The sequence below is a fragment of the Micromys minutus genome (genome assembly GCF_963924665.1).
Source record: "Micromys minutus genome assembly, chromosome: 21".
NCBI classification, from domain to species: domain Eukaryota; kingdom Metazoa; phylum Chordata; class Mammalia; order Rodentia; family Muridae; genus Micromys; species Micromys minutus.
In genome coordinates, this window is record NC_137956.1 from 48,510,779 (window position 1) to 48,536,733 (window position 25,955).

A 25,955-nucleotide genomic window follows, 5' to 3' on the forward strand; every position below is an offset into this window, starting at 1 on the left:
AGCTTGAGCCGGGACCCTGCTGTCACTTATAGGGACAACAGCTACAGGCTGCTCCGTGCTCTGCTGGGCCTACACTTCCTCAATCACCTCCCCGCTAAGTCACGAGACATAAGGATGAGAAACGCATCTGAAAGTGGGAACAAGGCCGCATCTCTTCTCTCCAGTTTTAACATTTTTTTTTTTTTTTTGGAAAGGTCAATGATTTTAAAATCTACTTTTTATTCATTTATCTTAAAATGTAATTTATTCTTCTCTTGTATACTTACATCCTGAACCCAAGTTCTTCTCCCTCCTCCCCGTCTAGTCCCCCTGCCTGTTATAGCATTTGTGTGTGTGTGTGTGTGTGTGTGTGTGTGTGTGTGTGTGTGTAGAAGATAGAGGAAGTTGTCTAGCGTCCTCCTCTATTGCTGTCTGCCTTATTCCCTTGAGGCATGCTCTCTCACTGAACCCGAGGCTCACGATTCATTCTTCAGCTAGGATGGCAGCCAACCAGCTCTCCTGATGCTTCTGATTCTACACCCCCAGCACCGGGGTTAGAGGCGAGTGCAGACATGCCTAGAGTTTTACACGGGCACTGAGGATCTAAACTCAGGTCTTCATGCTTACATAGTAATTGCTCACGAGCCACCTCCCCAGCCCAGTTTCAGCATCCTTGAGGCCTCAAAAGCAGATGTGCTTTTAACATATCTCAGGCATGAAAGAGACTTTGCTCTCTCCAGCCTGTTATAGCATTTGATAGGCTATTGGAATAACGTATTTGTCCAGTTTTCTTATAAGGCCCATCTCCTGTATCCTGTCCTGACTATAATCTCCAGGGGTTGAGCATAGTGCCGGATAGAGCACAGATACACAGAGGGTACTTGTTGCTTGAGTGGATGAACAAAGGGTGGAATACAGGAACTCACAGGCAAATAGATGTAACAGATCTATAAGCAACCACACTACAGTGAACACAGGACTGAATGAAAGTGTGACTATAGACAAGTGTACAGCCTGAGCACACTAGACCATTGCCACCAGTAGTTATCCATCATTGCACACACTTAATTAGCTGTGATTGATTATCATACGGGAGATAACAAGAAGCGAAAGGTAAAGCTGTGTATGCATGCCTGCTCTGTACACCCTATCATAAGCCATCTCTCAACATAGTCTCATGGATGATCCATCTTCTTATCTTAGTCAGACTCAGCCAGCGGTAGCCCTGTGAGCTCACACTCACTAGTAAGAGCTTCTCAGTTAGCGCTATCAACTGTGGAAACATAGAACGGCTTCATCTCACACTCAGTGCTAACTCTTGTAGGATCTCTATGCAGTGCCTTCTGGAAGAATCTGGGCGCTCCATTTACTAAGCAGTTACAGGAACAGACATGGCCGATCTCAGACAACTTACCACCTGGAGAAGCGCGAGGTAGCCCATGGCGACGTTGTCAAAGTTGACTTTGACGTTAACCCAGAAGAAGTGGCCAGTGTTGTTTTGATTGTGACACTCAGACTTGTTGTTCACGATTGTTGAATTCAGGGTGGAAAATGGGTTGTATCTGATGTCGACACATTTCGAAAATTTCCCGGCAAAGAGGTTCACGCCCATGATACTGAAGATGAGCCAGAAGATGAGGCAGACGAGGAGGACGTTCATGATGGAGGGGATGGCGCCCACCAAGGCATCCACCACTACCTGGTGGGACATGGAAGAGGACCTGAAATTCCCCAGTGTTCCTTGTCTTTGCTTACACACATACCTGCATGTGGAGACTGGAAGACAGCCTTCAGTGTCATCTTCAGAAACCCCACCCACCTCCTCTGAGGCAGTCTCTCATGCTGGCTGCCAATGAGCCCCAGGGATCCGCGCACCTCTACCTCCCAACTGAGGTTATCCCATGCACCTCCACGCTTGCCCTTCAAAACTATGCTTTTTACATGGGGTCTGGGGTTTGGGTTAGATCCTCTTTTTTTTTTTTTTTTTTTTTTTTGGCAAGGTGAGCTCTGTGCTGACCGAGCCATCTCTCCAGCCCACAGATGATCTAAAAATTCCACTGTGATTTGCAAAGCTATGGTGACAGCTTTGGAGGCACTGGTGGCTGTGGGACTGGGAGGAGACTGAGGGCAGTTAAGGGCGGCGTGGGTGGAGAAAGAGCCACAGGGCATAAAGGCTGTGTCTGGAGCCAGGACACCTTCAGGTAGACTTGGCATGAAGTGCTAGGCAGAGGTTCTCTCTACATTTCCATTGTCAGAGAAAAGAGTCACTTGAATTGGGACAACAGGAGCTCTGGACTTACTAAGGAATAAGACCAAAAGGCAGAGAAAAACCAGAACCACTTCCCTGAGGGTGTAAGGGGTGGCGTTTGTGGGTGACAAGAAAAGAGGTTCTTAAGATCAGGCTTGAGGGAGACAAGAGAGTTAGCCGTCACGTCAGCCAGAGTCTGATCAGGAAGGGACAACACAGAGCTGATATCTTGAAGTGGGACCTGTTACTCTGGGTCAGCAGTATGGAGGGCATGGGGGTTGGGGGAAAGGTGGAGAAGGTTTGCAAAATTCTGCCAATCAGAGAAGTTCCAGAACGGGTCCTACCCTCATGCCTTCGAATCGAGACAGAGCCCGCAGTGGTCGGAGGGCGCGGAGAGTCCGAAGGGCTTTGATGGATGCCACGTCAGAATACTCAAGGATCTTTGCTATGAGGCTTGTCAGAGAGATCTGGTGCAGGCAGAGACCAAAGCATTATCCTAGTGTTCTAGAATTGCCATCTGGTGGAAAGAGACAGCAACTCTATGCCCAGCCTCCTGGTTCCTGCCTGTTCTGTCTCGCTAGCCCATGGTTCTGGCTCCCACCTTTTTTCTGAACCCCTGAATGTCCTTTTCATTTACTGAATTAAGATGTCTATGAGTGATTATTAATGATACATAATGATGGATTTTATATTTACACACACACACACACACACACACACACACACACACATCATATTTGCCTCCCATGATTCTCTGTTGTCTCCCGCGTCCTCCTACTGACCATTCCCTCATCAAATTAGTCCCTTTTATTTTCATATCTTATTTTTAGAAGACACCCAGTGAGTTTCATTACGGTTGCTTACAGGAGCTTGGGCATCTAACTGTGGTTACACCACCAGGAACATGTGTCTCCTTCTTCCTTCAACCACTAGTTGTCTATAGATCCCTGGGGATGGGTGGGGCCTCCTGAACCCCTCCTTAATCATGACAGGGTAGCAATGGGCCCAATGGTGTGCAAGTAATCACTGCTGCCAGGAGTTCATGAGCAAAGCCCACAGCATGCCCAAAAGACAGCGTTCCACAGCGTGCCATCCCTTCCTCCAGATCTACATTCTATCTGCCCCATCTTCTGTGATGGTCTCAAGACCTATTCATTAAGTGCATGGAGTTCTGGGCAAGAAAACTCATTCTCGATCACCGCTATCCCTAGATACATGCCACTGAATGTCATTTCCCCTCCAAGGGCCCTAAGAACCTTAACATTTTGATTGACTTTCAGAGATCTGGGGAGCTGATGTCCCTTCATTGTGCCTGTGGTAAAGCTCATCATGGTGGTTGGAATGAGAAGTGCCCTCCACAGGTTTATGTATCTGAATACTTTGTCTCTAGCTGGTGATGCTGTTTGGGCCAGTTACAGACCCTTTGAAGGGAGAAGCCTTGCCGGAGGAAATGCATCACCTGGATTACTGGGGGCTGGCTTTGAGGGTTTACAGCCTTGCCCCACTTCCTGTTTCTCCCCTCCTGGAAACACAACCCCTGCTTCTTGTGTGAGAGTGAGAGTGTGACCATCCAGTTTCCTGTTCCTGTGCCATCTCTCCCTGCGGTAATGGACTCTCTCCCTCTGGAACCATAAGCTCAAATAAACCCTTTCTTCCCCAAGTTGCTTTTGGACATGGAATTTTAACAGAGCAACAGAAAAGTAAAGGTGTATGCCACCACACCCAGCTTAAGAAGAGACTTTAGGGTGACCAGGACTGGAAAACAATGAACTCTACATAATGGAGGTCTCTCAGAAGGTGGCAAGCCAGAAGAAAACAGTTCCTTTTTATTGTGAATAATCATTTCACATGCACAGAACTGTCACCTGTGACTTTGATTTTGGCCCTCTCAGTGGGTCTCTATGCACGGTGGCCACTGGCTCACTGGCATGAGGAAGGAAGGAAGTTGCATGTTACAGAGGTATTGCCAACCTAGGCTAGACAGAATGCTCTGTCCTGGAGCCCAGCCAGATTCAGGAGGCAAATACCAGACACAGACATGTTTCCTGATATCACTGATGTGCAAGGCCCTGGTGCAGGTAGGGATGCTGAAGGAGGAGACAGACCAACAACCCACGGCTTTCTCTGCTCACAGGAACTCTCTAGATAGCAGTGGGCAAATGGCACGGTTTGGCGTATTGAAAAGCCAAGAAGGGATGCAACGGGGCGGAGCAGTGGACTGATGGCGGATTGCGTGCAGAGCTCGTGGCCGGTGCACTGAGGCAGGGGTTAGCAGTCAGTTAGAGTCCCTACATAGCAGCTCCAACGAAACCTTCTGTTGCTTCTGCCACAGAAGAGGAGTCAGTGTCCTCAGCTCAGAGGTTCCCAGGCATAGTTGCACCTTGGAAATGACTGGCCAGACTCTCCTCATGTCCTGCCTGCCCAGGGTGGTTTGTAAAAGTTCCATGGGTATCTTTAGCTTAGTCATGGAGATCATGAAGTTAGCAGGCAGACGGGTTCTGTTTGAAGACCACAGGGCTCTGAGATCCAGATCCCTGGCGATGGGTAAAGGAAGACGAAAGCCCGGATGCCTACGTTATCTTGCCGTAGTAGCTTTTGTCAGCAGAAGCCGGAGACCTGAAGGCTCACCTGAGTGTCACCATCATGTCTGAACTGTGAGCTTCCCGGAGCTTCCCACTCACTGACATGCAATGTTATCCTGACTTCTCACTCGGTGCTCAAAGCAGCCCCTGATAGGAGACCAGTCAGCCTTGCATCTGTTCTAGCCTTAGCCACCTGCCTCTGCTGAGATTCCCACCTCCACCCCCACAGCACTCACATTCACGATGAGGAAGTCCAGCCAGCACCAGGCGTTGGTGAAATATTTTTTGAAGCCATAAGCTACCCACTTGAGCAACATCTCAAATACAAAGATGAAGGTGAACACTCTGTCTGTATACTCCAGCACAGACTTCACTCGGGGTTTCTCTTCCAGGTAGTTATCCTCAAAGGCCTGCAGGAAAGGGAGAAGAATGATCAGGATTACAGGAGTCCTGACCCCTAGCAAGGACCAGCCCATCCTGCCCACAGCCTCCAGGGAACAGCCTCAGCAGGAAAGTGGAGGAGGCGCAGCGGGCTGTAAACGGAGACTTTGCAGCCCGCAGGGACATCTAGCCCCGATACTTCACAGGGCTGAGTGTAAGTGAGAAAAGAAACTTCAAGCTGAATTTTGGAAGCAAACCAAAGGGATGTTCACGGCGACTTGTTTTAAAAATAAAAGCAGAGAAGGATATCCGCAGGCAGTCCACCGGAGAGGGAAAAATTGACAGGAAACTTCTGAAAGTTAGCGTTTTATTTCACGGGTAATCAAGGAAATTCAAATATTAAAAAGAGAGAGACGCCAATTTTTCTTTTTATGGGGGGGGGGGTAAAGATGAAAAAGAACGGAGAGAGTCCCAGCACTGGCGTATTTGTCTGTTGGGTTTTCCCTCTCAGGGATGATGGATGGGAGTGAAAGACAGCCAGTCTTTGGGAGCCAAATGGGTGTCAGGAAGCTAGTCAACTTATCTCTAAGGCTGTGCTAAAGACACTGGGCACTACCGGTGTCTGCATGACTCTTCACTTGAGGTTTCAGTCCCCAGCTGCTGGGAGCAGCTTCCTGGTTTGGATCAAATTGAATCCACATTGGGAAGTGTTTATTTAAGAGGTTAGATGCCCACCTGGACCGTCCAAGGCATCCACAGGGAGCCTTGGGCTTGTCTACATTCAGGACAACACTGAGATGCCCTGGATGGTGACTCCTGTGGGATCAGCTGAGGCTGGACACCATCTCTCAGCTCCTTCCCCTGCCCCACCCTGCTTTCCTTCTGTGCTTCATCCACAAGTACTCCTCCGTAAGCTGATGGATTGGGAGACGTGGCTTCAACATCTGCATCTTGGACCAAACCTAAGTCAGCCGGGCACTCATACATCTCCAACAGTCATTCAGCATCTTTGGTCATCGCTTGCTATGTTAGTCAATATCCTTGACAGTCATTAGCTATCCCTGGCAGCCATTAAATATCTCTGACCTTCATTCAGTTTCACTCCATATTTCTGGCAATCATTCTCTGACTGCCATTCAAAAATCTCCAATGACTACTCGGTCTCTCCGAGGCAGTGCTGAAGGCGTGTGGTCCCTGTGAGGTGTGAATATGACTGCTAACCGAATAAATGGGGACGCATTCCCATAATGCTGTGGCTGTTAAGTGAGTTTGTATGAGCATATTTCCCGAGGAAACTTCCTGAGAAATTAGAGAATGCACGCATACGTTTATAATATTTATATATTCTACTCATGAGAAAACTGGGGAGAGCCACCCCAAATTGTTTTCAAAGTGAGTTTCTCTTTGAGTGACAGGAAAATGGCTGATTTTTCCCCTTTACCTTTTTCTATAATTTCCAATTCTTTTCTTTTCATTTTACTTTGTCAGATGAAAATTCATGTTTTTTTTTTTTCTTTTTTCTTTTTTCCCAAGCACTCAAAGTAAAAGCATACAGAAGCCTAAATTTGGTGCATGTCTGTTTGGTCCCATAGGAAAAAGAGCCGGGGATTGCTGGGAAGCTGCTGGCGGTGGGGCTGGGGCAGAACAGCTGTTTCAGGTTTGGAGTTACCCCCTTGGGAACAGGGAGGCTGGCGCCCAGCTGTAGAGAGAGGAGAAAGGAGGTTGCAGCAATGGGGTGCAGAGAACAAAAAGGGGAACCTTTGGGGGAATGCCTGTGAGAAGAAAGGAGCTATGGGGTGCTGGGGAAGGGATCCACTGAGCAGCTTTGGACACTTTCTCTTCCCTTCCCCCTCCTGTCTCTTCCCAATGCCCTTCCTTACAGCCAGGAGGCCGCACATGGAACAGTTCTGGCTCTCCCGGGCGGTCTGGCATTTAGTCAGACTCAAGCATCCAGTAGACTGTTTTCCTTTTAGAGGGCAAATGACACAGGAAAAGCAAGACACACAGACAGGGGTGTGGGTAGAGATGCAGGAGAGTGGGGTGCTAGTCCAGGCCCCTAAACAGATTAGCTTGGACCCCAGCCAAGCCTTTGGTGCCAGCGTCCTCACGTATGAAGCATGACCAGCCGGGGACAGAAGGTTCCTTCTGGTGTCTGTGTGCACTTTGTTTATGTAAGATGGGCACACAACACTGCCCTGAGGAAGAGGGCATGGGAGAAAGACTTTCTTCCTTGTTCTTTCAGGCTCAGTCCCCAAGCTCTCAGACTGGGCCTGCATTTCCACAAGATTCCTGGATAACCAGATACGAGGAGATGCCACTGGAAGGAACCGTGAGACCTGAAGATGTGGCAGGCACGCAGTTGGTTAAGACAAGGGAAGATGGTCTTGATCCTCAGGAAAAGGCAGTGTGCCCTGGAGGTTAGGGGGTAGAAAGCCAAGCGTTTAGGGATCTACTATGGGTGAAATTAAGTTTTGCTACTGCTCAGTTGGTGACATTGGGAGAGTCCTCTGATCATTTGAATCTTGGTTTTTCCATCTGTTAAGTGGGAGACATGCCCTCATTGCTTGAACAGTTTGTATGTAGGTTTAGACCACCATGTGAGGGACGCTGAGCACCTCCCATGAGGTGAGCAGGCTAAAACTTTTCTCCCCCATCTATAGCTGGGGACTTTCAGCTCAAGCCTTGAGAGTCCACTGAGGTAGCTCTAGCGCCAATGGCTTTGGATGGAAGTCCAGGTCAGTTGGAGGCCATTGAGGCAGGGGCCCCACTTCCTCCTTACCAGTGCTCCACTGCTGAGCAGAATCATAAAGATGATGAAACTCTCGAACCAGCTGTGCTCCACAATGCGGTAGCAGGTTTTGCGCACCTGCCAGCCGGTGGTCCAAGGAAATTTGCTGGTATTCACTTTGCAGCAGGGACAGCGGCGAGTACAGCCTGGGGGAACAGATGGTGGACAGGGCCCTGGTTAGCTTTCACCATCAATGATGTAGGTGGACCCAGCACTGTGGACAGCAGTCTTCCCTAGGCAGGTGGTCCTGGACTCTATAAGAAAGCTAAATATGAGTCTGTGATCGAGCGCAAACAGTATTCCTTCATGATTCCTTCATGGTTGAACTCCCTGCGTTGGCTTCTCTCAATAGTGACTGTGACTTGGAAGTCAAATAAATCCTTTCCTGCCCTCGGTTGCTTTTAGTCATAGTGTTTTTTTCCGCAGGACAGAAAGTAAACTAGAATAGAAAGTGACAAATGATGTGCTAGGATGTTGCTCTGGCCTGAAGAGAAACCATTGTGCTGGGAAACGCATTTCTGCACCATTGGGGAAGACTCCTTTTCAGGCATCCAAGAGCATGTCTTCTGATCTAGCCCATTAGGGGGACTTCTCATCATGGTATTGATGTTCAAATGCCTTCCCTAGGTTCCTTCTTTACTCTAAATGAGCCTAGTTGTCTCCATCCTCATGCCTCTATATCTCTGGAGCCTCCTAAGCCCTGAATTTGATGGCATCTGGGAGGCTACAGCCCTGACCCATGCTGGACAGGGGAACCACCACACAGCTGGGATAGGGCCTGGATCCAGCGTAGCTAAATTCAAGTGGAGGTAGAACCCCAGCGGAATGCTGGTCCCACAAGTTCTATGTATTTAAAGCCACCACCAAGGCCATAATCACCATCACAGTGGAAGTATTTGTCTGTCCACCCACCATACAAGTGTCTACGGAGAACATAATGTGCCTCATTTTTGTAAATACTACGGGGAAAAGTGGATCAGTATCTGTGGGTTGCTGTCTATGTGCAGGTGAGGGCAGGCACAAGATAAGGCAGGACCTGCGATTGGACAGTGAAAAAGAAAGACGGGCAGAATTTTTGAGAGGCGGGAGAGATAGAGAAGAAACCAAGATGGAGGAAGAGAAGGATAAACCACCCCCATGTGGCTTTAAATAGCCACAATAGCTATGAATATCTTATGAGGGGTGGATAATTACAGGACAATTTGTCTTAATCTAGGTGGGCAATTTATACCAATATCAATTGGCTCTGAGTTCATTGTGTGGACGCTTTGTGGAGTGAGAATTTACTGATATAAATCTGATAAATTACAAGCCTCTAGAGTTTTGGTTTTTATAGGGATGCTGGGAATGTGAGTAGAGTCAGCAGCAAGAGAGCCGCAATATAGTAAGGTAGGCAGTCTCTACTTGGGGCTGGTGTGGCAAGGGCTGGGCATAGGAAGTAGATGGACAGTCACTGCTGGGGTCTAGCCATGGCAGCAAGAATGCCATGAGTCTAGAAAGTAGCTGGCGCTAGTGTGGCATGGTGCTTGGGTGCTTTTTACATTGATTAATATTTACCATTATAAGTATAGACCCACTGTATAGGATGACACCAAAGATTTAAGGGAGCAGACACCCATGGCCCTTCTGGGGGTCCTTCACATCCCCAGCCAGTTCATGCTCAAGGGGGCTGGTTTATAATCTCTCAAGCCGTCCCCTGGGGTGAGGAGGGAGGAGGGCACAGATGTCCCAACTGTCGTGAGCCTGTTTGTTTGGTTCCTGTGGATGCCGGGTCATGGTTCCTGACACAGAGGTTCTTAGGTAAGTGTTGGACGGGATGCTGACCCTGGTTAACATGAGCATGGGGAGGTCCGTTGCTCTTGTACCTTCAGCGAAACAGTCATCGGGCTCGTCCAGGTCATCTGCCAGCTCAGGAATCTTCTTCAGGATCTCCTCTGGGTCCGGGCAGTCCACGGTGCTGCCTTCGGAGGAGCTTGTGTCATCCACCCCCTGCAGGCAGAGGCTGGGGCAGTGAATGTGGCTCTTTGAAGAACCTGGCGCATCTGTACATGGTCACTGCCTGTCTGGTGGTGCTGGGTCCCTGAAGGGCAAGGTAAGCCCCTGCAGGGCCTTGGCTCTGCTCTCCACTGCTTTGGCATCCTCGTGTGTTTAGGACTCAACACCTAAGGCCGGACACGAATGCTCCCCGTGGAGCCCTGCGGCTTGGCCAAGCCGGGATGTAAACCTCCAGGCCATGATGGAGAGCTGGCAGTGGCCCGAGACACCATAATTACAGCCATAAAGATGCTCAGCTTTCAATGCATTTGAATATTTAATCGGGGAGCTGTGTTGTGGGGCCCTGCTCTCCTCCCGGCAGCGCTGGCCTGTAATGTCTCCAGACGAATTCAATTAGGAGCCAGTGTTAGCGAACCTGATCGCTTGGCTAATGGAGCCAAATGGTAGGGAGGGACCCCATCTGTCACCGACAGACCCCTCCCTGCTTGGCCAGGGTCATGGCCAAGAAAACAAAAACAAAATTAAAACCTATGCTCTGGAGTTATGTACAGAAAGCAGGGAGTAAGGAAGGCTAGCCAGGGGGTCCATCGAACAACAGGACCACAGGCGGAATGTCACAACCCCCACCCAATTTTCGTCTCAGTCCGTTCTGTTATCTTAGTTTGCTGTGGTCAGCCTCGCCTGGGCTCAAAGCCAGGAGCTGACATTCCTCACACTGAAGGGTTCGATAAGTCCTGTGTGTGTGGGTGAACTGTGTTCGTCTTATCTTGGCCAAGTCCAGTGGCTGTCACCCAGGGGCCGAGGTGTCAAGTTAATGTCCTGAGTTTCTTATAGTGGTGGCAACCCACCCCAAAAAAAATCCCCCCCAAAACAACAACAACAACAAAAACCACCCTAAATACCTGTGCACACGTGTGCACATTGCGTGTGTGTCATGTGTGAGAGTGACTGTGTGAGGGTGCACGTTCACTCACATGCATGTGTGGGTGAATACCTGAGGTTAGAGTTAGACGTCTTCCTTAGTCGATCTCCACAAAAGGCAGGGTCTCCCACTGAATGTGGAGGTCGGACTTGGAACATGGAACATGGAAGACTTGGCTAGACTGGCCACCGAGCACCAAGGATCCCCGTGTCTCTGCCCCTCTCCCCACAGCACTGGGATGATAGGGGTGCACTACTAAGCCCAGCTTTTGACTTGGGTGCTGGGGGTACAAAGTCAGGTCCCTGTGCACACCCACCAGCACTTTACCGACTGAACCATCTTTCTTGCCCCTAGATGCTGACTTAATAGGCATCTCTTTGCAGAGAGACTCTCCCCCAGGGTTTGTAAGTGACACCACGGTCTATTTTTACATCCCCCAGCATCCTGCAGCTGAGTGCTCTCCCTGCTCGGGTTTTGTGAGGCTGTCAGTTCTGCTGTGCACCTGGAGACAGCCTCCCTCCACCCCAGGCTGCTTTTGGCTAGAGAGAATGCTGTGGACAAAAGACAGAGGGGGGCATCCCCGGGAAGACTCCCCCGCCTAGGGAACACCCCCGACTCGTACTGTTGTCTCTGAAAGATTACCTGACTCTCTTTGTTCACTGTCTTTGTCCTCTTTTTCTTGGCTGTCATTTTCTGGGCACTTACTCCATTTCAGACAGGAACTGAACATTTGACGAGCAGTTTCTCATCTAGGCTTCCAAATAACCTTACCAAATAGGCACTGCACACATTCTACATAGGTGCTGCACACATTCTATATAGGTACTGCACACATTCTGTATAGGCACTGCACACATTCTACATAGGTGCTGCACACATTCTACATAGGTGCTGCACACATTCTATATAGGTACTGCACACATTCTGTATAGGCACTGCATATGTTCTACATAGGTGCTGCATACATTCTGTATAGGCACTGCATACGTTCTACATAGGTACTGCACACATTCTGTATAGGCACTGCACACATTCTATATAGGTACTGCACACATTCTGTATAGGCACTGTACACATTCCACATAGGTGCTGCACACATTCTACATAGGTGCTGCACACATTCTATATAGGTACTGCACACATTCCACATAGGTACTGCACACATTCTACATAGGCACTGCACACATTCTACATAGGCACTTCATACATTCTGTATAGGCACTGCATACATTCTGTATAGGCACTGCACACATTCTACATAGGTACTGCACACATTCTACATAGGTGCTGCACACATTCTATATAGGTACTGCACACATTCTACATAGGTGCTGCACACATTCTATATAGGCACCCCACACCGTCCTATCTAGGCACTTCACATGTTCTATATAGGCTCTACACACAGTGCTATATAGGCACTGTATGCAGTCCTATAGATGAAGACATAAAGGCTTCCAGAGCAGGAGCTGGCCCAGGTCCTACAGCCTGCGGTACCCACACTCTTTTCCCATCCTTACAACTAGCTAGGATTGAGTGGAGCAGCATAGCCTGGTGTGATTCACCAGAGGTTGGGAGATGGTCCTGCAGTTGGGCACAGCCTTGTGCAGTCTGCCCTCTCCTACAGCACCAACACTCCTGACGGGGTCCGTCCAGATGTTAGACCTCTCTAGGAAGCTCACATACCTACCTCAGCAGGGACCTGAGGGCTATCCTCCCTCTTCCATCTCTCACCAAGGTATGGAGCCAGGTCCTCAGAGGACGTCCCGGAGGCTGGGCTTCTGGCTGCCAGGTGGTTTTCACACTTTTGGACTTGGGGCAGCTGCTCCTGCTGATGAAAGAGGGCCCACTTGGGTAACTGAGTCCATTTTAGTTGATCACTCCCGAATTGAAAGAGCCTTTGCACGTGACAGGCCTCCAGAGCTAAGGTCTTCACACATGTACCTTACATGCATACAATGTACATATGTGTGAATTAAGCATGGGGGTCTTGGTCTGTATACAGCTCCTGGCTCTATTTGCAGGTATGTGACCTTAGGAAATCTTTCTAATCTCTCTGCTCCTTTTTCATTCTGTCTGCAAAATCAGGAAGGTGAAACTTACTTCATGTTGTTCTTCCGATATTAGTGCTTATATAATACACTGCAGGAGATCTGGCACCATAGATGGTAGTAGCCACGGCCATCAGAACCTTGGCAGAAGTCATACTGGTTCTGGACTAAAGGACCTCGAAGTAACCGAATATGCCCCTGAGTTGCAGACAGCTATCAGAGAGTTCATGTTCTTTACTCCCAGGAGGTGACACTCTGGCCTCAGCTGTCACTCAGACAAAGGAATCTAGAGAATGCTAGTTGATAGTAGCAGCTGTTGGCATACAAATGACAGCTTAGGGAGGGTGGCAGGTGGGAGAGCTGTGGGTACAAGGCATGGCTTTATGGCCTGACCAGCAGCCTTGAGTGTCCCTAGGGACTGTTCTGGATCCCTGTATCCTCTGCTGAACACAATGGATGCTCAGAGTCACCAAGGTTTGTGAGGGCTGATGTACCAGCTTAAAACACTAAGAACCCAAGCAAGGTGTTGAAAAAGACTCATTATCAGAAGGCTTCAGGGTGCCTTCAGTTCTTTGGTTCTGAAGGGAATGTCATTTCCTTCTGAGGCCTCTTGTCTGGGGGTGGGGGGAAGGTGTTGGAGAATGAGAAGGACATTTCCTGTTCTGGCAGAGATGAGGTGAGCCTGCTTTCTGATGCCCTCCTGGTACTGGAGACAAGCCCTTGGCGGTTCACGTAAGCGCCTGGGCTGTGGCAGCAGTGACACCTGTGTGAAGGAGACCTTAAGGGCAAGTGCCTTGGAGTGGCCTGCGGCTTGCTGGCTGTCCCCGTCCGTCCCCGTTTGCCGCTTCAGGATGCTGACTCCTCAGGCTTTCCTGAAGTAGGTAGCTACCCTCCAATGCTGGGCATGGATTCAGCTTCTTTCCGCTGGCTTTTCCTAAGCCTGGCTTGCCAGGAGCTCACAGCTCTGACACCGCCTCTCTGGTGGCAAGTCTACTTGGTCATATGTAGAATCCTCATGGAAACACACCTCTGTGTCCTGTACTTAATACTGAGGAGAGAGCGAGCTGAGCCCAGAATTCATCTCTGCTCTCTGACTGGGCCCCGTGTGTCTATGTTGTCCTTGCTTGACAGACGTGCAAACCGTGAACCAAGTGAGCCCCCCCTTAAGTTACTTCTCTCAGGTATGCAGTCATATCGATGAGGAAAGTAACAGATGATTGGAGAAAAGATCAGTCAGAGGCTGCCTCACCTGGGGACCCACCCCATATGCAGCCACCAAACCCAAGCTCTACTGCTGATGCTGAGAAGTGCTTACTGGCAGGAGCCAGATATGGATGCCTCCTCAGAGGCTCTGCCAGAGTCATACAGATACAGCTGAGCATGCCTGCAGCTAACCATTGGACTGAACACAGGGACCCCAATGCAGGACCTAGAGAAAGGGAGCTGAAATGGTTTGCAACTTCATGGGAAGAACAACATTATCAATCAACCAAACCTCCCAGAGCTCCCAGGGACTAAAACACCAACCACTGAGCACACATGGAGAGACCCGTGGCTCCAGTTGCATATGTAGCAGAGGATGGTGTTTGGCATCAATGGGAGGAAAGGCCTTTGGTCCAGTGAAGGTGTGTATTTCCCAGCGTAGGGAAATACCAAGACGCTGAGGTGGAGAGGGTGATTGGGAGAGGGAGCACCTTCATGGAAGCAAGTGGAGGGGGAGGGGAATGAGAGTGTGTGGGGGGGAAGGGGATAAAATTTGAAATGTAAGTACAGAGAATATCCAACAGAAACAAAACAAAACAAATTCTCCTGCCTAGAGCCACTCTCTGCCCAGCAGCCCCTCCCCCATCCTGTCGCCACCTGTCTTCTGAAGAGACTTCTTACCTGTCCTTTGGGGTTCTCTTCCTGCCAGGAGCTCTGAGAAGCCTGCTCCATATCTTCCCCAAGCTCATCGAGGTCAGACTCCCCCTCAGCAATGGGCACAGAGACCCACACGTTAGGATCGGTGATGAAGTCCCCGTGGTTCTCCGTGGGGCCACCGAGAGCTGGCTTTGCCAGGTTCCCCACCGCAGTGTTGACGGCGTCAGTAGCAATATGGTTCTTGGCTTTTGAGCTGGCCAGTGGGAGTTTCACCCCCAGCTGGGGCTCCACCTTGGGCCAGCGGAGCCGGCAGTGGCTGCGCACATAACTGGCAACGGCCCGACCGACCCGATGGCCAAAGACCTGAATCCTGGCCAGTGCTAACTGCAAGTTGTTCACTTCCCCGTCATCCTCCGGGGCGGTGAGATTGTCTGCACTGAAGGAGTTCAGCAGCAACGCGATGAAAAGGTTGAGCACCTGAGAGAAGGCACGGAAGGGAAGACATGTCTACCACTTTGCATGAGCAGCTGGAGTGACAGAGAGAAAGAGAGGGACACTCTGCTGGCCTTCCTCCTTTTCATTCAGTGCAGGGCCCTAGCGTGTGGGAAGGTGTCACCCACGTTCAGGGGGCTCTTCCCTCCTCGGTTAAACCTCTCTGGAAATGTCCACACAGGCACGCCTGAGGTGTGTGTCCTAGGTGATCCTAAATGCCACCACGTTGACAACCAATATGGACCAGCACAGAGGTTCTCCAGCATCTTCACAGGAATAGTCCTGATCTCTTTGGTCTACTGTTGCCTGGGCTGTCCCTGCCTACCTGAAAGACCAGAGTCTTGACAGGATGTACACCCTGGGCACGGCTGGAGAGAGCTTTGGGGTTGTCTTGGGTACCTTGCCCACATGGACCCTAATCCTAACCCTAAGGCTTCTAAGCACATACCTCTCCCCTCGCAGTGGGGGGTCATCCTGGCAGCAAAAGAACATTTGAAGGAACAGCGGGCTTGAGGGTCTACTATTAAGGATCAGCAGAAGGCATTTGTGCCCCAGGAACCAAGGCAGGAGAGACAAGTGGGGACTCTGTTCTGATCCTGTCAGCCGAGCTTCCTCCATCTTCACTACAGATACAAACTGATTGACTTCTGGAGTCCTCTGTTGCTTTCGCATAAGAAAGCGGCTCTGGGAAGGTTAGCATAGGGAGGCACAGACACCCCCAGGTAAAGGGAAGGTTAGCACAGGGAGGCACAGACACCCCCAGGTAAAGGGAAGGTTAGCATAGGGAGGCACAGACACCCCCAGGTAAAGGGAAGGTTAGCACAGGGAGGCACAGACACCCCCAGGTAAAGGGAAGGTTAGCACAGGGAGGCACAGACACCCCCAGGTAAAGGGAAGGTTAGCACAGGGAGGCACAGACACCCCCAGGTAAAGGGAAGGTTAGCACAGGGAGGCACAGACACCCCCAGGTAAAGGGAAGGTTAGCACAGGGAGGCACAGACACCCCCAGGTAAAGGGGGTGGAGGTGGGGCTTAGCTGGGGTGGGGAGGGGTGTGCGTCTGATTTCTTCTTCTCCAGAACCTGGGAGCAAACTGAAAGAGTGTGAGCATCTGATACCATCCAGACCAGGCCAGAAACCTCCCAGCAAGCCAGTGTGCACGGAAACTGCACAGTTCCCAGTGTGCGGTCACATGGCTTTGATAAGCTTGAAGGCACTCGGACCATTCAAGACTGTATGTGAGTCTGTATGTGGGCATCTGTATGTGTGAATGTGTGCCTGTATACATGAGTGTGTGCCTGTATGTGTGCTTCTGTATGTGTGAGTGTGAGCCTGTATGTATGTCTGTATGTGTGTGTGTGTGACTGACTGCATGTGTGAGTGTGTATCTGTATGTGTGAGTGTGTGTCTGCATGTGTGAGTGTGTGTCTGTGTGTATGAGTGTGTATGTGACTGCATGTGTAAGTGTGTGTCTGCATGTGTGAGTGTGTGTCTGTGTGAGTGAGTGTGTGCCTGTATGTGTGAGTGTGTGTCTGCATGTGTGTGTGTCTGTGTGTGTGAGTGTGTGTCTGTGTGTATGAGTGTGTGTGTGACTGCATGTGTAAGTGTGTACCTGTATATGTGAGTGTGTGCCTGTGTGTGTGAGTGTGTGTCTGTGTGTGTGAGTGTATATCTGCATGTGCCTGAGCACCACCTCTGCCTGCATTCCTCAGAAGCGATCCAGCTCGGTTTTGCTCGGAGCAAATGGATGAGGCTGGCCGGTCGGCAGGTCTCAGGGACCCATCAGCCTTTGCCTTTCCAGCACTGGGGCTACGAGAGGGCGCCAGCGTGCCTGACCTTTTAAACATGTTTGTGGGGGAGGACTGAGCTTACACGCTCCAGGCACCGACTGGGCTGCCTACCCGGCCTGCGATCTGCCTCTGAGGGTCACTACTCACCACCAGGTTGCCCAGCACCATCACAGTCAAGAAGAGGATGAGGCAGATGGATTTCTGGCTGACCTCCATGCAGACCCACATGTTCTCAATCCACTCTCCACAGAGGATCCGGAAGACAACGAGGAAGGAGTGGAAGAAGTCACACATGTGCCAGCGGAGCCTCTCGCCGTTCCATACAGAGATGCCATCCCGGCGACACCCGTAGTCCTCCGAGAGAAGCTGCTTTCCAACCAGGGCAAAGATGAAGACGATGATGGCCAGGATGAAGGTCAGGTTGCCCAGGGCCCCCACGGAATTGCCAATGATCTTGATGAGTATGTTCAGGGTGGGCCAGGACTTGGCCAGTTTGAAGACACGCAGCTGTGCGGAGAGAGACACTGTCTCGGGTCCTGGTAGGTCTTCTCCAGATCCCCTAAGCCAAGCTTGTAGGATAAGCACCAAGACGTTTTGGGGGGCACAAGGGGGGGGGGCTCGCAAGAGGCTGTTTTCAAGGACATTTCTTTTTATAAATCACTCAGAGCTATGGCCACCTTCCAGTGGTCCCTAAGTTGAATGTACTCCACCAACTGGCAGATCCAGGGGCCTCACACTAGGAAGGCCAGCCTGTCATCTGCTTCATAGCCATAGACTGGCTCTCTCCTGGGCACAGGGCTGCCCTCTGATGTGTTTATCTGTAAGTGGGACTCACAATAGGAACAGACTCACTCTTGACCTGAGGAGGGACTCCTTCCTCTGCTTAGGGCCAGTCCACTGCATGGGCCACATTGTCAGTGTTTGTTTGGTCGTTGTTTTAGGGCATTTTGTCTTTTGGGACACTTGCTAGCATCTGTTGTTACCACTATGAAGCACCAAGTATGATTTCATGGATCCAGCATGCACACTGGGGCCGACCGAACAACTCCCTTACCTTACTGAAGTCCAGTCACGCCTGGCATGGAACCTAACTGGTCCGTGGGGTATGTGGAAAAAGGCGGTGGGTCTCTTCTCTTGTGGAACTAATTGTGACTGAGCTAAGGTGATGGGGTCATGGCTTAGATGGTGAATGCTTGCCCTAGAAGCATAAGGACTAGGTTTAATCTCCAACACCCATATAAAAACTGGGTACAGTGGTGAGACAAAAGCAGGAGGGTTCCTTGGGGTTTGCTGAGCAGCCAGCCTAGCTGAATCGGTGAACTCCAGGTTCAGCTAGATCAAACAGCAATGTGGATCTGACACACTCCCAGATCAATCCCTTGCTCAGCCACCATCAGGGAAGCTTCCTCCTACAGCAGATGGGGACAGACACAGAGACCCACAGACAGACAACGTGCAGAGAGACAGACCTTGGAGCCTCTATCAAATCCCTCCCTTCAGGGCTCGGGGAAGCCTGTGCAAGAGGAGGCAGAAAGTGTAGGAGCCAGAAGGGATGGAGGGCACCAAGAAAACAGGGCTCAGATGAACTCACAGAGACTGAGGCGGCTCGCACAGGGCCTGCGTGGGTCTGCACCAGATCCTGTGTGTATACCTTGGTCCCAGGTTAGAGTTTTTAATGGGATCCCCGAGAGTGTGAATAAGGGGGTCTCTGATTTTTGTGCCATCTCTTGGGCTCTTCTGTTTGTCTTGTCCAACTGCTACGTGGTAGTTTTGTTTTATATTCTTATATTTTATTTTCTTATGTTTTATTATTATCCTTTAGAAGTCTGTTTGTTTTCTAGGGAGAGACAGAAAGGGGTCTGGATGGAAGGGAAGGTGGGAAGGAACTGGGAGGAGCCGAGAGGGGAAACTAATCGGGATATACTATGTGAGGGGGAAAATGTATTTTCAATGAAAGGGACAAAAAGCAGAAGTTGTGGAGAATGATGGAGGAAGACACGTGATGTTGGCCTCTGACCTCTGCCTTCATGAGCACACACATGTGTATAGTTGCCCCATATGGAGCACACAGCCATGGACAGAAAGACGTGATGTTGACCTCTGACCTCTGCCTTCACAAGCACACATATGTGCACAATTGCCCCCACATGAACACACAGTGAGCGCGCACGCACACACACACACACACACACACACACACACATATGCATGCCTCTATATCTATGTATCGGTTTATCAATCATTTATCTATAATCAATCTATTTTTATCTATTTTTCTATCTATCTATCTATCTATCTATCTATCTATCTATCTATCTATCTATCTATCTATCTATCTACCTACCTACCTACCTATCTATCTCCTCAGCGAGACTGGTGATTGCTGTCATTAATATCCTGTAAGGTTAGAAGCAAGCGGCATGTACTCCTCAATCTAGCACATGAATGGAGCCATATTCTATTACTTTTGTCTTTATAAAAGACAAAATAAACAACAACCGGGGCCTTCCCACCAGCCAGTTAGCACACATTATGTCAGCCAGTCAGTCAGCACACATTAGGGAGTCTGTCCACTCTGGGGGCTGAAGAGCCACAGCCTGCTGGCTCCTGCTGATGCCTGAGCAAGCAGAGAAGGCCAGCAGTGCCCCGCACTCCCCACAGCCGACACCTTTGTCCCTCAGCGAATTGTCATCTGCAGTCTTTGTCTAGCTTTTGTCTAGCTTAGCATTACGACTGAAGACGCTCTTCACAGACTCATACAATCATTTACAAACAATTATTTTTGGTAGGTGTTGAATATTCATCTGTTGCTAATATGCCACCTCTTTAATTAATCAATCTCAGAATTAATATAAACACTTCACTTGGAGGGAAAGAGGCTTGAGAGAGGCTGGGTATTTACTCAGCTAGAACTGACTAGAAGCCAAGCTCTCTTAAACTCCTTCTGTCTCCACCTCTCTTCATCCTCCACATTTCTCTCTATTTTGTTATTTCTCCTTGCTCTCCCTTCATAGCCCTCTCTTTACCCTCCTCTCTCTCCTTTTCCTCTCTTCTGGTATTTTTCACAACCATGAGACCTGTTTCATCATCACATGGTGACCTCCCCACAGAGATCAGACCTGCTTCTCGCTCTGTTCTAGAAAGAAAGCCTCCTCTTTACAGAAGGACGGTGCTTGCTTAGCACACATGGAGTGTCGGGTACATCCCCAGCACTACATAGAACAGGGTGGGTGCCTGTGATCCCAACACTGGGGCGTGTAAATACGCAAGTTCAAGGGCTTCCTTGGATAAATAGTAAGTTTAAGATCAGACCAGCTACATGAGACCCAGAGGGGTGGGGAGGGAGAGAGAGAGGAAAAGAAGAGAGAAGACAATAGGGGAAAGAGAGAGTAATGAAGAGAGAGCAAGAAGAAATATATATATATATATATATATATACATATATATATATATATATATATATATATATATAGAGAGAGAGAGAGAGAGAGAGAGAGAGAGAGATGGAGAATAACAAGAGGGGGAGCAGAAAGGAAGTTAAGGGGGAGGCTTCTAGTCAGGTTCTAGATGAATAAATAAACACTCACTGTTTCTCTCAAGCCTGTTTCCCACCAAATATTACAGAGAATATTGGATAATAAAAATCTTAAGTCTGCTGATAATGCAGAGATAAAGTGAGCAGTTCATCCAAACACTAAATCAATGAGAAGATTCAATTGTCTTCCTTCGGGTGCAAAAGAGGGCAGTTTCCAGTGTCCCTGGCTGGCACTTGGGGTTGTGCTGCTGGACCCCAAGGGTGGGCTGGAAATGGAAGCAGTTTAATGTTTAATACTTCCTAGCCTAGGTACAATTCCCTCTGCACTCTCTCTTCCATCGCCACCACAGAAGCCACACACAGGATGGGCTGGGACAGCCCCTGAACCTGCACCACCCCTTGGAGCAAACTCCACAAGCAGTATCGAGCACGCTACGCCCCGTCACTGACTACGGGGTGCTGCTGAAACCAATGGTGTTTATTCTGAATGATGTAAAAATTGGTCCATCGAAAGCACAGAGCGTGTGCCACTGGATCTGGCGGCCATACCGAGAACGAGAAAACTGATAGAAAAGGCCCGGGAAGTGTTTTCCCTGTTACTCGTTGGGAAGCACACTGCTTGCAGTAATGTCAAGGGCGATGTGAAGTCAGCCCTGAGAGAAGGGCGTGTAAAGCCTTAGAGGTAGGAGGTTGAGGATGAAGGCCAGTGGGTAGAGTACTTGCTTAGAATGCTCAAAACACTAGGCTAGATCCCCAGTATTTCTTGAGTCAGGTGTGATGGAGTGTACCCATGACCCTTGGGAGGTGCAGGAAGGAGTGTCAGAAGTTCTGAGTCATTTTCAACCATAGAACAAGCTGGAGACCTGCTCTACACAAGACGCTGTCTGAAAAAACCAAACCAAAAGGAAACATCTCGTATATGAGTTTCCCAGTTTGTCATTCACTGTGTTTGTCACGCATTCTACGAGAGAGGCACGTGGTTTGGAAAGAGCTCACCAGTTTATAAGAAACGGAAGGGAACGGAATCCAGAGGTCTGGCTCCTTGAGGATATGGGAAAGCCCTCTGCTCCTAATAACCAACCCGAGGCAATGAGATCCTGTCTCTGAGAACTGAAAGTGAGTTTTGTTTTCTAAGGAAAAAGCACAAAAGTCAAGGCCACACTAGTGATGACTCAGCATTCTCACTCTTGAGGAAGGAAAGCCTGGGGCAGGAAAGGGAAGAACCAAGAATCAGGATGGAGAATGAGCTACGAGGGTGTGCCCTTACGGACGCACAGCCAGCCAGACACACAGCCAGTAACGTGTGTAAAGGAATGATACGGTGTCGTAAACCAGGGGCCATGGAAAAGACCGTGAGCTTCCAGACTCAGCCCTGCTGCCTAGTCTCCCATAAGTGGGAGGCGCACTCTGAAGGCTGCAAGGTCTCTTCTGCAGAAGCCCAGCCACAGCATGAGGCTTGTGCAGACTGTGCCATTGGTGAGAAACAGAGCTTCTCAGGATCCAGTTACAGGTTTCCAGTTCTCTACTTATTGGTATGTTTTTTTTTTTTCTTAAGGAGCTTAGGGTAGATTCCAGGTCCTTGCACATGCTATAAAAGAACCCCATCACTGAGTATATCCTCCAATTAAAATAAAAAGATATACAATTAAAACGCCCAGTATGATTGTTAAATCAGAAATAGATAATTGTTATATAATGTTGTCCAGGGAGAAAGTACACAGCTTTGCCCACTTCTGGTCTTGACTAAGTTAACTCTTGATGTTATAATTTCTAAATTAACCACTCAAAGAATGAAAGCGGAATGTTTAGTTTCTAAATTGGTAAGTAGGAGAGATAACTCAAAGACAGGTAGGGGAAAGGGAAGGGAGGAGAGAGAAAAGCTAAAAAGGCAAGCACTAGATGAATGAATGATTGATGTCCGAATATATCTGTATTTACACTGAAATGGGTCGACCAGGTGCCTTGGCTAAAGCACAAGATCGAATTGTCAGCTGCGTATGGACCCGGATTTGACCGTATGTGGTTTGCAGGAGACTGCTGGTAGAACCGCGGGTACAGATGTACTGTGCAAACTCTAAACCAGAAGAAAGCAGTTTCTTTAACGAGTGCAAAGAAAAATAGACCTTTTTTTTTTTTTTTTTTCTTAAAGGAAGGTACACACATTTCTCAAACATAAAGAAGGTTATTTTTAATAATAAAAGTTTGGCTTCACCAGGCCAGTATACAACTTAAAACGTGCGTGCCCTTGATAATGCAGACTCAGGCCAGCACCAGGAGAGCCACAGCTATGCCATAATCACAGCGAAGGTATTTTTAAGCACTGCTTTCTCGGTAATTCCCGTAATAAGCAGTAAACAACAGTAAGCCAGGATGTAAAATGCAGTGTGTCAGAAAGTCCCTCTCCCCACAGCACGGAGGCAGCGCTGCAACCCACGAATGCGGCAGACACGTCGCAGGTAAGTGTATGGGGGCATTTCTGATATACTGAGCCAAGGAGAAGTGATGGATGAAACCTACAAGCCTTAACGTCTATAGCGGATATTGCTTGAGTTCAGTACAATGGGGATCGAACACAGTGACGCAAACTAGAAATCACACACGTTATGAGATGAAGGACCGTGCTCCTAATTAACCCCGGAGTCCAAGGATGACTCAAAGGTGAAGTTAGAAAACCTTTAGAATCAAACAAGGAAAATATGACAGATTAAAGCGGCTATTAGAAGAAAACTGGAATCTTCGTGAATTATATAAGAAAAACAGACCAAAAACTGTATGTTAAAAAGCTAGGGAAGAACAGAAATAATCGGCAAATGTAATTAAGATAAGACGTGCGATTAATTGAAATCGGAAAACATCAATGATGTGACGAGGACCAGCGAGCTGCAAGCTGCTTCTTTGAAGAAGCAAATCAGCTCTTGACAAAACAGCTCTTGACAAAACTGATGGAAATAAGGAAAGCCCCACCCCCACAGACGCAACTGACACAGATCCTTAACCAAAGAGAAGAAGGCAGCCACGACTCCACGTCAGTAATGCTCAACATCTAGATTACCCACGGCAAAACAATTCACAAAAAGCCAGCTTGAGAAGTCCAACTCGTTTCAGAACACTGGGAAAGATCATCACTAAAGAAAGTCCTGGCCCCACAGATGGCCTCCCTACAAGTTCTACCACACTCCCAAGGAGCAAATGATTCCAAAACCACACCAGATTCTGCATAAAATAATAAAATAAAAAAGGAGTATTTCTCAACTTTTGCATAGACATGATACTAAAACCTGGGAAGGATTATATAAATTTTTAAAACCTACAGGCCAACTCATCAAAATAGATGTAAAAAATCTTACAGATTATTAGTAAATTGACCCTATCTGCTTATTTAAACTTATTTAACTTATTAGTTTTCTTGAAAATGCATCACAAACAATCTGGGTCCACTCTGTGAATGTAAAGGTTCAGCAATCGGAACTCAATTTTGTTTTTTAATAAGTGAATAAGTGAGTGTGTGTCTCTCTCTGTGTGGTGTGTGTGTGTGTCTGTGTGTGCATTTGAGCATGTGGGTGCAGTTGTCAGGAGGCCAGAAGAGGATGTAGGATCCTCTGTGGCAGTTGTGAGCCACCTAATGGAGGTGCTGAGAATCGAACTTGGGTCCTCTGCAACAGCACCATATGTTTTTAACCATTGATCTGTTTCTTCAGTCCCTATATGGTTATCTTAATGGGATTTTCCTTTTCTTTAAGAGGTAGAATAAATCTAATGTTTTGGTTTTTTTTTATTGACATATAGGACAGGAGGTAGTGTTTCTGTTTGTGTCCATCTGTGTAAAGATGGAATTAGGGTAATCGGCATGCATGCTGTCTTCCACATGCATCATTTCTTCCTGGTGACGACGCTTAGAATTCTTCCTTGTGTCATTTGGAAACATGCAATGCATCATTGCTAATTATTAATGTGATTATCTTACATGCAGAACAATAGTCTGGTAAAATTAAAGACCTATTTGTGATAAGGTTTTCATGAAAGAAAAACCTGCAAAAATGTCAGACTTGTTGAAATGTTGAAAGTATCTCTTAGCAGCCAAGAAAACGAGGCTGTCTGTTATGAAGACTTCTTTTTAGTAGGGTACTACATGTCCCAGCCAGTGTGGTCACACAGTTAGAACCAAGTGGTGTGGCGGTCAGAGAAGAAAAACAAAATGTATTGTTTGCACACGATATGATCACATTTTAAAAAATCTAAAAGACTCCGTGGATGAATCATCAAAATTAAGAAAGGGACTTCTGGGTACAAAACTATTGAATATCAGAACGCTGGCTAAAATTAGCAAAGACTATCCCAAAGTATGTAAGATCTGTGAGGAGGAAGGGATGGAAAAATTATAAAGCTCGAGGGACTGAGCTAGGCAGAGATGGTGCTGTCTCTGTAGGTCAGAGGATTATGTAACATAGAGCTCATATCCCTTCCTAAATCAACTGGATTATTGCAGTCTGAATAAAGAGAAGACTCAAGAGTTTGTGTCCGTGTTGCTGTGGGCATAGCGGTTTCTCCAGCTGTAACGAAAGGTACAGGGGCCAGGATATTCTTAGAGTAAAACCAGGTGGGTGGACTCATGGCTGCCGTCAAATACTAACAGAAAGGGTCTTAAGAGAGTTTAGGGAACACGGTCCATTATGCTGGGAAGGTACAGTGGCAGTGATGTCAGAGTCCTCAGCCGTGGGGGACAGGGAAGGGGGTAGAGAGCTGGGGGGAGGGGCACAGCTTCCTTTTCTGTCTGCTCCGCCTCTACCTGTCACTCACAGGCAGGACAAGTGCTCCCTTCCTGGCTAAACCTCCCTGAAGCACCCTCACAAACACACTCAGAAGTGTATCTACTTGGTGATTCTAAATCCAGTCAAACTGGCGAAGAAGACAGACCACCACAGCAGGCGACTGGGTTTGTAGACGCAGACATGTTCTAAGCCGCAGTAATTGAGACGGTGTGGTACCAGCATAATAGACTGGCGCGTGATGGAGCCTACCTCAGATCGTGTCAGGATGGCTAAGAGCATTTGGGGAAGGGCAGAAAGAACTGCATGGAATCTTCTATCTTTTAAAAATTCTCTTCTTCCTGTCCCCAACCAAGCCATACATTTTTACCGAGTCTCTTCTTATATATGGCGGGTAGGGTGGCAGGAAGGAAGGCCCTGGGTTTGGCCCTATGGACTGTCCGGATATGGAATTATAACCTCAGAAGAGCAGGTTGGTTTGAAGAGCAAATCTGGGTTCAGGTACCGGAGTGTGGGAGGCCCCTCTGTGGAGAAAGGATGAGTCAGCCCAGAAGGTCCAGGACCAGCT

At 48.5% G+C, this 25,955-nt stretch overlaps 1 protein-coding gene across 2 annotated transcripts in view; it reads right to left on the reverse strand.

Annotated features, from left to right (window-relative positions):
* The window catches only part of SCN10A (sodium voltage-gated channel alpha subunit 10), a gene marked incomplete at both ends in the record, with an annotated part of 82,065 nt that overhangs the window by 9,420 nt on the left and 46,690 nt on the right, over positions 1 to 25,955 (reverse strand). The window contains 8 exons of one of the 2 annotated variants that reach the window (XM_080934460.1): positions 1,394 to 1,678; positions 2,572 to 2,694; positions 5,046 to 5,219; positions 7,970 to 8,124; positions 9,844 to 9,967; positions 12,586 to 12,723; positions 14,831 to 15,283; positions 17,234 to 17,593. In XM_080934460.1, the coding sequence (XP_080790586.1) occupies positions 1,394 to 1,678; positions 2,572 to 2,694; positions 5,046 to 5,219; positions 7,970 to 8,124; positions 9,844 to 9,967; positions 12,586 to 12,723; positions 14,831 to 15,283; positions 17,234 to 17,593 (1,812 nt within the window). Of the gene's footprint in view, positions 1 to 1,393; positions 1,679 to 2,571; positions 2,695 to 5,045; positions 5,220 to 7,969; positions 8,125 to 9,843; positions 9,968 to 12,585; positions 12,727 to 14,830; positions 15,284 to 17,233; positions 17,594 to 25,955 lie in introns of both variants that reach the window. The other variant, XM_080934459.1, reaches the window with a different exon arrangement.